Source organism: Tachyglossus aculeatus, chromosome 22, assembly GCF_015852505.1.
Source record: "Tachyglossus aculeatus isolate mTacAcu1 chromosome 22, mTacAcu1.pri, whole genome shotgun sequence".
NCBI classification, from domain to species: domain Eukaryota; kingdom Metazoa; phylum Chordata; class Mammalia; order Monotremata; family Tachyglossidae; genus Tachyglossus; species Tachyglossus aculeatus.
Genome location: NC_052087.1, coordinates 59,243,598 through 59,257,468, shown reverse-complemented (window position 1 = coordinate 59,257,468; position 13,871 = coordinate 59,243,598). Strand labels below are relative to the sequence as shown.

Sequence of the window (13,871 nt, the reverse complement as noted above, 5' to 3'; positions counted from 1 at the left end):
GGTGGGCAAAGGGGGGTAAGTGCATGACTCCCCTGTCGCAGGCTCATCTATCTCTTCAGTTTCCTCTGGCCTCTGCCAGGTACGTGCCGCCCGGTAGATGCCGATGGACCTCGGCCACACACGCTCTCAAAGGTCTCCGCGTGCCCCCCGGGGCTGACGAGGTGCCGGGGCCGGGGGCGTTTTGGGCGACCGGCTGGCCAAACAGGCCGAGCAGGAATGGGAGTGCGCTGGGACCTGGGCAGGGCCCCTGGCCAAAGTGCCTGGGGGCGGGGGAGTAGGGTCCGGCAATATCCAGGGCTAACTCAGGGGTGGGACCGGGGAAGGATCATCATCAATCGTATTTATTGAGCGCTTACTGTGTGCAGAGCACTGTACTAAGCGCTTGGGAAGTACAAATTGGCAACATATAGAGTCCCCACCCAACAGTGGGCTCACAGTCTAAAAGGGGGAGACAAAACCAAACGTACTACAAAATAGAATAGATATGTACGTTGTTGATATACGGAAGGATGGGCCGGACAGGTCTGAGCCGCAGCCAGGGCAGGGGGAGCCTGGGGCACCTAATCCCGTGGTGAGGGAGCCCGGCCTCCGGGAGCTGGGTGGGAGCAGTCCTTACCCCAGCCCCATCCGGAAACTTGGAGCAGGAGAGGGGAGCCGAAGGCTGGTGAAGCTTGGGGGTGGGCGGAGGGGGGCCGAGACCCTCCCCGCTGCATTTCCCCTCACACAGTGGGACCCCGCTGCCCGGCTCTGGCCAGGGGTGGGGAGGGTGACAATGCCCACCCACAGCCCCTTCCTGGTGACAAGGGCGGTCTTGGCCCCAGCTTGGTGGGGGATGAGGGGAGGGCGGGGACCTGGAAAACCAGGCCCCCACCCTTACAGGGGAGCGACAGCAGGGACAGCCAGAGTAAGCGGGGTCAGAGGTCAGGGGTTTCCACCTGGGCCTCAAGGCATCCGGACCCCTGGGCCGGGTGCGGACAGAGAGGAAAGTGGGGGTCCAGTGGGGAGCGGGATGGAGGGAGGAGATGGGGCGGGCTCGGGCCTATGGCTTCTCGGGGGGTAGGCGCCACCAACGACCAGCAGACAAGGTCAAACCGAGGCCCGGTCCCAGCCAGGTGGTGCGGCGGGGGGCCGGGGTGGCTCTTTATTGGGGGTGGGAGGCCTCAGCGGTACAGGAAGTCGGCCTGGATGTTGGCCGCGATCTCCGCCTCCCACTTGTCGCCGTTGTTGAGCAGCTTCTCCTTGTTGTACAGCAACTCCTCGTGCGTCTCCGTGGAGAACTCAAAGTTGGGGCCCTGCCGGGGAGGGGGGGAGAGCGTGGCGATGGCTCCCCGGCCCTCCCCGTGCCTGCGGCGGCCCCCCGCCCCCCCCCGCCCCGCCCCGGCACCTCCACGATGGCGTCCACGGGACAGGCCTCCTGGCAGAAGCCGCAGTAGATGCACTTGGTCATGTCGATGTCGTAGCGCGTGGTCCGCCGGCTGCCGTCCGCCCGCGGCTCGGCTTCGATGGTGATGGCCTGGGGCCGGGGGGTGCGGGGGCGTGTGAGTCCGCGCCGCCGGCTCGCCCGCCCCCTCCCAGCCCCCCGGCCCCTCACCTGGGCGGGACAGACGGCCTCGCAGAGCTTGCAGGCGATGCAGCGCTCCTCGCCGGAGGGGTAGCGGCGCAGGGCGTGCTCCCCGCGGAAGCGCGGGCTCAGGGGCCCCTTCTCGAACGGGTAGTTGATGGTGGCGGGTTCCCGGAACAGGTAGCTGAGAGTCATGCCCAGGCCTGGGGGCACAGGTGGCTCGGAGGGGGGATTCCCACACCCGTGCACGCGTGTTCGCGCATACAAGCGCTCGGGACAGTGCTCCGCACATAGCTCTCGATAAATACGACTGAGCGAATCAATCATATTTACTGAGCGCTTACTATGTGCAGAGCACTGTACTAAACGCTTGGGAAGTACAAATTGGCAACATATAGAGACAGTCCCTACCCAACATTGGGCTCGCAGTCTAAAAATGAATGAATGGATTTCCATCGGTCCCCGCTCCGCCAGCCCACACCTCAGCCTGCAAACGAACGCCCCCCTCAAATCCTCTCCGCGGCCAGCTGGCACTGGGGACTCCTGCATGTGGGCCTGTGTGTACCCGCCTGTCAGCCCCAATCCCCCCAGTCATCATCATCATCATCAATCGTATTTACCGAGCACTTACTATGTGCAGAGCACTGTACTAAGCGCTCGGGAAGTACAAATTGGCTGTGGACTCCCGCGTGCCCGGGCTCTGGGAGAGGGGGGCGTGGGCGCAAGCCGGTGGTCATCCCCTCTCCCCCCAGCCAGGGCCACACCCGCCCACCTCGGAACAGCTCAGTCCAGAGCAGCGTCTGGGCCGCCCGGTCGGTCACGGACCTCCAGTCCATCTCCGGCTCCTTGAGGTTCACGTACTCTGGAAGAGAGAGACGGCTCTCAGGGCCGGGGCTCCCGGGAGAAGGGGAAAGAGCCCCGGCTTTGCAGTCGGAGGTCGCGGGTTCAAATCCCAGCTCCGCCAACTGTCAGCTGGGTGACTGTGGGCAAGTCACTTCTCTGGGCCTCAGTTACCTCAACTGGAAAATGGGGATGAAGACTGTGAGCCCCCACGGTGGGACAAACTGATCACCCTGTAACCTCCCCAGCGCCCAGAACAGTGCTTCGCACGTAGTAGGCGCTTAATAAATGCCATCATTATTATTATTAAGCGGGACGGATGCCCTCTCCCAGCCGAAATGGAAGCCCTTCCCCCGGCTCGCCCCCTCGCCCCCCAGCCCCAGACTCACTGTAAGAGGCAGCCGGGGCGCTGCTGTGGATACCCGGGGCCAGGCCGCGGCTGGCAGGGAGCCCTGCGGAGGGAGGAACACAAGGAGGCAACGGGGAAGCGGGGAGGGAGGGGGACGTCGAGGGTCGGCGGCCCCTTCCCCGCTCCCCTGGACTCCCGTCCTACCTGTCCGGGCAACGTGGGCGAAGGCGCGGGCCAAAGCCATGGTGGGAAGGACACCTGTGGGCAGAGGAAAAAGTCGGGGGGCAGACGGGGTGGCGTGAGCAGCCGCCTCCGTCAGGCTTTACCGGGCGGAAGCACTGGGGAGAACCGGGGGGACGTGGGGGGACATCCTGCATCAGACAAGTTGGGTCTCAGGGGTTTCGGAGACATGGGGCTGGTCCCCGGAGTTTATTTTATTTTTTGACGGCATTTATTAAGCGCTCACTATGTGCAAAGCACTCGTTCTAAGCGCTGTGGAGGTTACAAGGCCATCAGTTCTTTTAGACTGTGAGCCCACTTGGGTAGGGACGGTCTCTATATGTTGCCAACTTGGACTTCCCAAGCGCTTAGTACAGCGCTCTGCACAAAGTAAGCGCTCGATAAATACGATTGATTGATTAGGTTGTCCCACGGGGGGCTCACAATCTTAATCCCCATCTTACGGATGAGGGAAGCGAGGCACAGAGAAGTTAAGCGACTTGCCCACAGCCTCACAGCTGACAATGGGCAGAGCCGGGATTTGAACCCGTGACCTCTGACTCCAAAGCCCGGGCTTTTTCCCGCTGAGCCACGCTGCTTCTCAGAGGGGTCACAAAGATCACAAAGGGGTCAATCATCAATCAATCATCAATCAACAGTATTTGTTCCTCCTTCCCCTCGGCCTTACCTCCTTCCCTTCCCCACAGCACCTGTATATATAGCTGTACATATTTATTGCTCTATTTATTTATTTTACTTGTACATGTCTATTCTATTTATTTTATTTTGTTAATATGTTTTGTTTTGTTCTCTGTCTCCCCCTTCTAGACTGTGAGCCCACTGTTGGGTAGGGACCGTCTCTCTATGTTGCCAACTTGGACTTCCCAAGCGCTTAGTACAGTGCTGTGCACACAGTAAGCGCTCAATCAATACGATCGATCGATTGATTGATTTGTTGAGCACCTACTGTGTGGAGGGCATGATTCGAAGCGCTTGGGAGAATGCAACAGAATTAGGCACAATCCCTGCCCTCAAAACTCATGAGAAGCAGCGTGGCTCAGTGGAAAGAGCCCGGGCTCTGGAGTCAGAGGTCACGGGTTCAAATGCAGGCTCTGCCAATTGTCTGCTGTGTGACTTTGGGCAAGTCATTTAACTTGTCTGTGCCTCAGTTCCCCCATCTGTAAAATGGGGATTAAGACTGTGAGCCCCCCGTGGGACAACCTGATCACCTTGTAACCTCCCCAGCGCTTAGAACAGTGCTTTGCACATAGTAAGTGCTTAATAAATGCCATTATTATTATTATTAAAACTCCTCAGGCAGTCAGAGGATGTGGGTTAGCAAGCCAACTAAGGATGTACTAAGCAAGCGCTTAGTACAGTGCTCTGCACATAGTAAGCACTCAATAAATACGATTGATGACGATGATGTGGGTTCTAATCCTGGCTCTACCACTTGTCTGCTGTGGGAGCTAAGTCACTTCACTTCTCTGGGCCTCAGCTCCCTCACCTGTAAAATGGGGATCAAGCCTGTGAGCCCCAGGTGGAGCAGGGACTGCGTCCAACCTGATTACCTTACATAATAATACCGATGGTTTTTGATAAGTGCTTACTATGTGCTGAGCACTGTTCTAAGCGCTGGGTTAGATACAAGGTTATCGGATTGTCCCACTTGGGGCTCACAGTCTTCGTCCTCATTTTAGAACAGTGCTAAGGCACACAGTGAGTGCCTAGCAAATACCGTAATTATTATTAATAATTAATTATTCAGATTATTATTCAGATAATTATTATTATTCAGATAATTATTCAAATTCAGGAGAATTTGAAGAGGGAGAGCTGTGGGCAATCAGCCTGCAAGGGGCTGGTGGGAGCCCAGGGTGGGCGGCGGGGGCAGCGGGCACCGCAGGGGCCAGAACCCCCTCACCCTGCGCTTTGAGGGTCTCAATCAGCTCGTCCGCCGACCCCCACCTCACCCGGCTCATCTCCCGCGCCGGCCCTCAATCAATCAATCAATCAATCGTATTTATTGAGCGCTTACTGTGTGCAGAGCACTGGACTAAGCGCTTCGGAAGTCCAAGTTGGCAACATAGAGAGACGGTCCCTACCCAACAGTGGGCTCACAGTCTAAAAGAGGGAGACAGAGAACAAAACCAAACATACTAACTAAATAAAATAAATAGAATAGATATGTACAAGTAAAATAAATAAATAGAGTAATAAATATGTACAAACATATATACACCTCCAGCTCACTGTCTCGCTGCCGCCGAACCCTCGACCACGCCGTCCCTGGGCCTGGAACGCCTCTCCCTTCCTAATAATAATAATGATGGCATTTATTAAGCGCTTACTATGTGCAAAGCACTGTTCTAAGCGCTGGGGAGGTTACAAGGTGTTCAGGTTGTCCCACAGGGGGCTCACAGTCTTCATCCCCATTTGACAGATGAGGTCACTGAGGCCCAGAGAAGTGACGTGACTTGCCCAGAGTCACCCAGCTGACAGTTGGCGGAGCCGGGATTTGAAGCCATGACCTCTGACTCCAAAGCCCGGGCTCTTTCCACTGAGCCACGCTGCTTCAATCAATCAATCAATCGTATTTATTGAGCGCTTACTGTGTGCAGAGCACTGGACTAAGCGCTTGGGAAGTCCAAGTTGGCAACATCTAGAGACAGTCCCTACCCAACAGTGGGCTCACAGTCTAAAAGGGGGAGACAGAGAACAAAACCAAACATACTAACAAAATAGAATAGATATGTACAAGCAAAATAAATAAATAAATAAATAAATAAATAAAATAAATAAGTAAATAGATAAAATAAATAAATAAGTAAAATAAATAAATAAAATAAATAAGTAAAATAAATAAATAAAATAAATAAATGAGTAAAATAAATAAATAAATAAATTTGCTTCATATATCCGACAGGTGGCTACCCTCCCCGCCTTCAGAGCCGTCCTAAAACCACATCTCCTCCAAAAAACTATTCCCAACTATTCCCAACTCATTTCACCTACCCACCCTCCCCGCTCTGCCTTCGCCCATCTCACCCCTTGACCTCTAGAGAAGCAGTGTGGCTCAGTGGCAAGAGCGCGGGCGGGACAGTCAACTTGAACTTCCCAAGCGCTTAGTACAGTGGTCTGTACCCAGTAAGCGCTCAATAAATACGATTGAATGAATGAATGAATGAGAGTCAGAGGTCGTGGGTTCTAATCCCTGCTCCGCCACTTGTCAGCTGAGTGACTTTGGGCAAGTCCCCCTTTTAGACTGTGAGCCCACTGTTGGGTAGGGACTGTCTCTAGATGTTGCCAATTTGTACTTCCCAAGCGCTTAGTACAGTGCTCTGCACATAGTAAGCGCTCAATAAATACGATTGATGATGATGATGAAGTCACTTCACTTCTCTGGGCCTCAGTCACCTCATCTGTAAAATCGGGATGAAGACTGTGAGCCCCCCGTGGGACAACCTGATCACCATGTATCTCCCCCAGTGCTTGGCACATAGTAAGCGCTTAACAAATACCAAAATTATTATTATTATTATTGCCCACGTCCTGCCTCGGGCCTGGAACTCCCTCCCTCTTCATATGCAACGGACAATTCCTCTGCCCCGCTTCAAATCCTTATTGAAGGCGCATCTCTTCCAAGAGGCCTTCCCTGACCGAGCGCTTTTCCTTTTCTTCTTTTCCCTTCGGCATCACCCTGACTTGCTCCTGTTTTTCCATTCCCCCCCCTCCCAGCCACACAACACTTATGTAACATAGTGGGCTTTGGAGTCAGAGGTCACGGGTTCAAATTCCGGCTCCGCCAATTGTCAGCTGTGTGACTTTGGGCAAGTCACTTAACTTCTCTGTGCCTCAGTCACCTCATCTGGAAAATGGGGATCAAGACTGTGAACCCCCCGTGGGACAACCTGGTCACCTTACAACCACTCCAGCACTTAAGCGCTTAATAAATGCCATTATTATTACCAACTCTACTGCAATTTTCCCAAGCACTTAGTGCAGTGTTTTGCACTTAGAAAGCACTCCATGAATACCATGGATCGACTGACTGAGGGGCACAGCGCGGGAAATGGAGTCGAGGTCCCTGTATTAGTTAGAGAAGCAGCGTGGCTCAGTGGAAAGAGCCCGGGCTTTGGAGTCAGAGGTCATGGGTTCAAATGCCGGCGCCGCCCATTGTCAGCTGTGTAACTTTGGGCAAGTTGCTTCACTTCCCTGGGCCTCAGTTACCTCACCTGTAAAATGGGGATTAATCAATCAATCGTATTTATTGAGCGCTTACTGTGTGCACTGGACTAAGCGCTTGGGAAGTACAAGTTGGCAACATATAGAGACGGTCCCTACCCAACAGTGGGCTCACAGTCTAGAAGGGGGAGACAGAGAACAAAACAAAACATATTAACAAAATAATCAATCAATCAGTCGTATTTATTGAACGCTTACTGTGTGCAGAGCACTGGACTAAGCGCTTGGGAAGTCCAAGTTGGCAACATCTAGAGACAGTCCCTACCCAACAGTGGGCTCACAGTCTAAAAGGGGGAGACAGAGAACAAAACCAAACGTACTAACAAAATTAAATAGAATAGATATGTACAAGTAAAATAGAGTAATAAATACGTACAAACATATACATATATATAGGTGCTGTGGGGAAGGGAAGGAGGTAAGGTGGGGGGGATGGAGAGGGAGAGGAAGGAGGGGGCTCAGTCTGGGAAGGCCTCCTGGAGGAGGTGAGCTCACAGTAGGGTCTTGACTGTGATTAAGACTGTGAGCCCCCCGGGGGACAACCTGATCACCTTGTAACCTCCCCAGCGCTTAGAACAGTGCTTTGCACATAGTAAGCGCTTAATAAATGCCATTATTATTATTATAAGTTGGGAGATGGAGCGATCAGCTCCTGAGAGTCTGGCTGCACAGCTCTGGGGCCTCTCCTTCCCCCCCATCTTGCCTCCTTCCCTTCCCCACAGCACCTGTATATATGGATATATGTTTGTACATATTTATTACTCTATTTATTTTACTTGTGAATATCTATTCTATGTATTTTATTTTGTTGGTATGTTTGGTTTTGTTCTCTGTCTCCCCCTTTTAGACTGTGAGCCCACTGTTGGGTAGGAACTGTCTCTATGTGTTGCCAACTTGGACTTCCCAAGCGCTTAGTACAGTGCTCTGCACATAGTAAGCACTCAATAAATACGATTGATGATGATGATGATGATGCAGTTCCTCAGGGCCCACCACCCTCCCACAGGCTTCACGCTTCGCCTGGCTGATTTTCAGGCCCTAGGACAGCCCATAGCACTGGACCATGGTGGGGAGAATCGGGGATGGAGAGGGGAACAGTCACAGGTCATCATCATCATCAACCATCATCAATCATATTTATTTATCAATCGTATTTATTTAGGTGATGGGTGGTCCATGCTGGGTTACTGGGGGGAGAGTCAGGGATGGAGAGGAGAGAGTGAGGGGAGTTGGATGGTCCATTTTGGGTCACGGAGGGAGAGTCGGGGATGGAGAGGGGAGAGTCGGGGGTGTTGGATGAATGAAATTAGAGAAGCAGCGTGGCTCAGTGGAAAGAGCCCGGGCTTTGGAGTCGGAGGTCATGGGTTCAAATCCTGGCTCCGCTGTTTGTCAGCTGTGTGACTTTGGGCAAGTCACTTTGGCAATATTACTCTATTTATTTTACTTGTACATAGCTATTCTATTTATTTTATTTTGTTAGTATGTTTGGTTTTGTTCTCTGCCTCCCCCTTTTAGACTGTGAGCCCACTGTTGGGTAGGGACTGTCTCTAGATGTTGCCAATTTGTACTTCCCAAGCGCTTAGTACAGTGCTCTGCACATAGTAAGCGCTCAATAAATACGATGATGATGATGATAGTAAGCGCTCAATAAATATGATTGATGATGATGAAGTCACTTCACTTCTCTGGGCCTCAGTTCCCTCATCTGGAAAATGGGGATGAAGACTGGGAGCCCCCCGTGGGACAACCTGATTACCTTGTAAACTCCCCAGCGCGTAGAACGGTGCTTTGCACATAGTAAGCGCTTAACAAAGGCCATTATAAAAAACCGAGCTGGGTCACCAGGGGAAGAGTCAGGGATGGAGAGAGGGAGGGTCAGGGGTGTCGGATGAGTCGCGTGGGGAGAATCTAGGGAGCCTGGGATGATCCATGCAGGAGGATCTTTTAGACTGTGAGCCCACTGTTGGGTAGGGACTGTCTCTATATGTTAACAACTTGTACTTCCCAAGCGCTTAGTACAGTGCTCTGCACACGGTAAGCGCTCAATAAATATGATTGATGAGGAGGAGGAGGAGGAGATTCTGGGAGTGGGGGGAGCGTCCTGGGTGGACAGAGTGGCACTAGGCAAGGCCTCGTGTTAGGAAGGGAAATCCCCAGCAGTGTCTCCCCCTCCCCTCCCCTGCCACAGACCAATCAATCAATCAATCATATTTATTGAGCGCTTACTATGTGCAGAGCACTGTACTAAGCGCTTGGGAAGTCCAAATTGGCAACATATAGAGACAGTCCCTACCCAACATTGGGCTCACAGTCTAAAAGGGGGAGACAGAGACAAAAAAAACCAAAACCAAACATACTAACAAAATAAAATAAATAGAATAGATATGTACAAGTAAAATAAATAGAGTAATAAATATGTACAAACATATATACATATATACAGGCGCTGTGGGGAAGGGAAGGAGGTAAGATGGGGGGGATGGAGAGGGGGACGAGGGGGAGAGGAAGGAAGGGGCTCAGTCTGGGAAGGCCTCCTGGAGGAGGTGAGCTCTCAGCAGGGCCTTGAAGGGAGGAAGAGAGCTAGCTTGGCGGATGGGCAGAGGGAGGGCATTCCAGGCTCTGGAAGACTAGCTGCTCCGGCCCCCTGCTCGGCCCTCCAAGAAAATCCAGGTCCCTAGTGTAGTGCTTATCCCGTTCGTCCAAGATACGAAAGGTCCCCGGTTTGAAACCGGGCGGAAACATTTCGGAGAAGCAGCGTGGCTCGGTGGAAAGAGCACGGGCTTGGGAGTTGGAGATCATGGGTTCTAATCCCGGCTCTGCCACTTGTCGGCTGCGTGACTTTGGGCAAGTCACTTGACTCCTCCGTGCCTCAGTTCCCTCATCTGGGAAATGGGGATGAAGACTGTGAGCCCCATGTGGGACAACCTGATTACCTTGTATCCTTGGGGTGCTTAGAACAGTGCTTGGCACATAGTAAGCGATTAATGAATGCCATCATTATTATTATTATTATTCAAGCCCTCAAACCCCCTTCCCTGCCTGGTGCCAATCACAGTCACACCAGAACCCAGGGCCATAGCCCACCAGAGGCCGGGAACCCCTGATTCCCCCCGCCCCCCCGGGCTGTAGTCCACCTGAGGCCGGTGACCCCTGACCTGCCCCCATAGCCTACCTCAGGTGTGACCCCTGAACCCCTGATCATAGCCCACCTCAGGCGTGACCCCTGACCCCCGAGGGCCGTAGCCCACCTGAGGCCGATGACCCCTGACCCTCCCGGGCCGTAGCCCACCTCAGGCCGGTGACCCCTGACCCTCCCGGACCCTAGCCCACCTGAGGCCGGTGACCCCTGACCCCCCTCCCGGGCCATAGCTCACCTCAAGACGGTGACCCCTGACCCTCCCGGGCCGTAGCCCACCGGAGGCCGGTGACCCCTGACCCCCCTCCCGGGCCATAGCTCACCTGAGGCCGGTGACCCCCGACCCGCCCTCATAGCCCACCGCAGAGCGATGACCCCTGACCCCCCCCAGGGCCGTAGCCCACCTGAAGTCGGTGACCCCTGACCCCCCAAGGGCCGTAGCCCACCTGAAGCCGGTGACCCCTGACCCCCAAGGGCCGTAGCCCACCTGAGGCCGGTGACCCCTGACCCCCCAGGGCCGTAGCCCACCAGAGGCCGGTGACCCCTGACCCCCCTCCCGGGCCATAGCTCACCTGAGGCCGGTGACCCCTGACCCCCCCAGGGCCGTAGCCCACCGGAGGCCGGTGACCCCTGACCCCCCTCCCGGGCCATAGCTCACCTCAAGACGGTGACCCCCGACCCGCCCTCCTAGCCCACCGGAGGCCGATGACCCCTGACCCCTCCCAGGGCCGTAGCCCACCTGAGGCCGGTGACCCCTGACCCCCCCAGGGCCGTAGCCCACCGGAGATTGATGACCCCTGACCCTCCCGGGACATAGCCCATCTCAGGCCGGTGACCCCTGACCCCCCCCAGGGCCGTAGCCCACCTCAGGCCGGTGACCCCTGACCCCCCAGGGCCGTAGCCCACCAGAGGCCGGTGACCCCTGACCCCCCTCCCGGGCCATAGCTCACCTCAGGCCGGTGACCCCTGACCCCCCTCCCGGGCCATAGCCCACCTGAGGCCGGTGACCCCTGACCCCCCAGGGCCGTAGCCCACCTGAGGCCGGTGACCCCTCCCTGACCCCCCAGGGCCGTAGCCCACCTGAGGCCGGTGACCCTTGACCTCCCCCCCCCCCCGGGCCGTAGCCCACCCCCGGGAGAGGCCCCCGCCCCCCCTCGTTAGGGGCGTCCCGCGGCAGGCGCAGGCGCAGTGAGGAGATGACCCCGGACCCCTGCCTGAAGGACACCGGGGGCGGGGCCGGGCCTTCGCCGGGGGGACGGCGCGAGGCCCAGGCCCGGCTCCCCTCCGGCCCGCTCCGGCCCGATCCGGTTCCATCCGGTTCGATCCGGTCCGGTCCTCCCCTCCCCCCCCCCACCGGCCCCGCGGACCCACCGCCAGCGGCCACCAGGCCGGGGACACTCGCCACGCCGAGGCCGCCGCCACCGCCGGCTCCCGGCCCCGCCTTCCACCCCCCCTCTCTCATTGGCTGCCGGAAAACCGGCCCACTACGATTGGCTAAGGCGAGGCCCCCCCGCACTGTAATTGGCCAGGAGGTAGATCGGCGACGACCAATCAGTGTGGCGCCCGGCCCCGCCGTCCGCCCTCCTCCCTCATTGGCTGCCGGAAACCCGGCCAACTACGATTGGCTAAGGTGAGGCCCCCCCGCACTGTAATTGGCCAGGAGGTAGATCGGAGACGACCAATCAGTGTGGCGCCCGGCCCGCCTTCCGCCCGCCTCCCTCATTGGCTGCCGGAAACCCGGCCCACTGCGATTGGCTAAGGCGAGGCCCCCCGCACTGTAATTGGCCAGGAGGTAGATCGGCGACGACCAATCAGTGTGGCGCCCGGCCCCGCCTTCCACCCCCCCTCCCTCATTGGCTGCCGGAAACCCGGCCCACTGCGATTGGCTAAGGCGAGGCCCGTGGCTTTCCCCCACACTGTAATTGGCCAGGAGGTAGATGGGCGACGACCAATCAGTGTGGCGCTCTGGCGGACCGCAAGAGTGCGCGACCAATGGGCGGGCACGTCCGGGTCACGTGAGAACGGCCGCCTCCGGACTACTATAAAAGCGTCGATTGCTGCAAGAGGAGGGCGCAGAGTCTGTTGCTCATTCATTCATTTATTTATTCATTCATTCATTCATTCATTCATTCGGGGGGTTTGGAGACTGGTGCTGTTCATTCATTCATATTTATTGAGCGCTTACTGTGTGCAGAGCACTGTGCTAAGCGCTTGGGAAGTACAAGTTGGCAACATCTAGAGAAGGTCCTTACCCAACAGCGGGCTCACAGTCTAGAAGTAAATTACTCCCCGAGGGGGTGCCCGAGCCAGTCACTGACTTTATTATAGTAATAATAATAATGGCATTTGATACGCACTTACTATGTGAAAGGCACTGTACTAAGCGCTGGAGTGAATAGAAGCAAATCGTGTTGGACACAGTCATTTCATTCATAAGTGAATGAATGAATGATCATTCAATAGTATTGAGCGCTTACTGTGTGCAGAGCACTGTACTAAGCGCTTGGGAAGTACAAGTTGGCAACATAGAGGGTCCCTACCCAACAGCGGGCTCACAGTCCCTGTCCCTTATAATAATAATGGTATTTGTTAAGCGCTTGCCTCTCCCCCTCCTCCCCATCCCCCCCACCTTACCTCCTTCCCCTCCCCACAGCACCTGTATATATGTATATATGTTTGCACGTATTTATTACTCTATTTTATTTGTACATATTTATTCTATTTTATTTTGTTAACTTGTTTTGTTCTCTGTCTTCCCCGTCTAGACTGTGAGCCCGCTGTTGGGTAGGGACCGTCTCTAGATGTTGCCGACTTGTACTTCCCAAACGCTTAGTACAGTGCTCTGCACACAATAAGCGCTCAATAAATACGATTGAATGAATGAATGACTCCAAAGCCCGGGCTCTTTCCACCGAGCCACGCTGCTTCTCTATGAATGAATGAATGAATGAACCAATGAGGGGGGCAGTCACAGTCTAGACCGTGAGCCGGTTGTTGGGTAGGGACTGTCTCTGGATGTTGCCAACTTGTACTTCCCAAGCGCTTAGTACAGTGCTCTGCACACGGTAAGTGCTCAATAAATACGATTGAATGAATGAATGAATGACTATTCCCCCACCTTACCTCCTTCCCCTCCCCACAGCACCTGTATATATGTATATATGTTTGTACGTATTTATTACTCTATTTTATTTGTACATATTTATTCTATTTATTTTATTTTGTTAATATGTTTTGTTTTGTTCTCTGTCTCCCCCGTCTAGACTGTGAGCCCGCTGTTGGGTAGGGACCGTCTCTACATGTTGCCAACTTGGACTTCCCAAGTGCTTAGTACAGTGCTCTGCACACAGTAAGCGCTCAATAAATACGATTGAATGAATGAAAAACAGCTTGAGAAGCAGCGTGGCTCAGTGGAAAGAGCCCGGGCTTTGGAGTCAGAGGTTATGGGTTCAAATCCCGGCTCCGCCAACTGTCAGCCGTGTGACTTTGGGCAAGTCACTTCACTTCTCTGGGCCTCAGTG

The 13,871-nt window shown here is 54.9% G+C and overlaps 1 protein-coding gene across 2 annotated transcripts; it reads right to left on the bottom strand.

Annotated features, from left to right (window-relative positions):
• Positions 1-1,081: 1,081 nt before the first annotated feature.
• NDUFS8 (NADH:ubiquinone oxidoreductase core subunit S8) lies at positions 1,082-11,775 on the bottom strand. 2 transcript variants are annotated; one of them, XM_038764382.1, is made up of 7 exons: positions 11,722-11,775; positions 2,955-3,008; positions 2,791-2,853; positions 2,334-2,423; positions 1,592-1,764; positions 1,385-1,513; positions 1,082-1,292 (listed from the first exon to the last, which is right to left on the bottom strand). In XM_038764382.1, exons 2-7 carry the CDS (start codon positions 2,992-2,994, stop codon positions 1,161-1,163), a joined length of 627 nt encoding a protein of 208 aa, XP_038620310.1. In that variant the 5' UTR covers positions 2,995-3,008; positions 11,722-11,775; the 3' UTR covers positions 1,082-1,160. The 2 variants fall into 2 exon arrangements, with proteins under 2 accessions (XP_038620310.1, XP_038620311.1); XM_038764383.1 differs by lacking the exon at positions 11,722-11,775 and adding an exon at positions 5,212-5,276.
• Between the last annotated feature and the right edge of the window lie 2,096 nt (positions 11,776-13,871).

Excerpts from the sequence above, each read along its gene's own strand:
- NDUFS8 (XM_038764382.1), bottom strand. The coding sequence starts at position 2,994 with ATGGCTTTGGCCCGCGCCTTCGCCCACGTTGCCCGGACAG. Across the intron at positions 2,854-2,954 it reads CGCCCACGTTGCCCGGACAG|GGCTCCCTGCCAGCCGCGGC; the intron begins GTAGGACGGGAG and ends CTCCCTCCGCAG. Across the intron at positions 1,514-1,591 it reads AGGCCGTCTGTCCCGCCCAG|GCCATCACCATCGAAGCCGA; the intron begins GTGAGGGGCCGG and ends CCCCGGCCCCAG.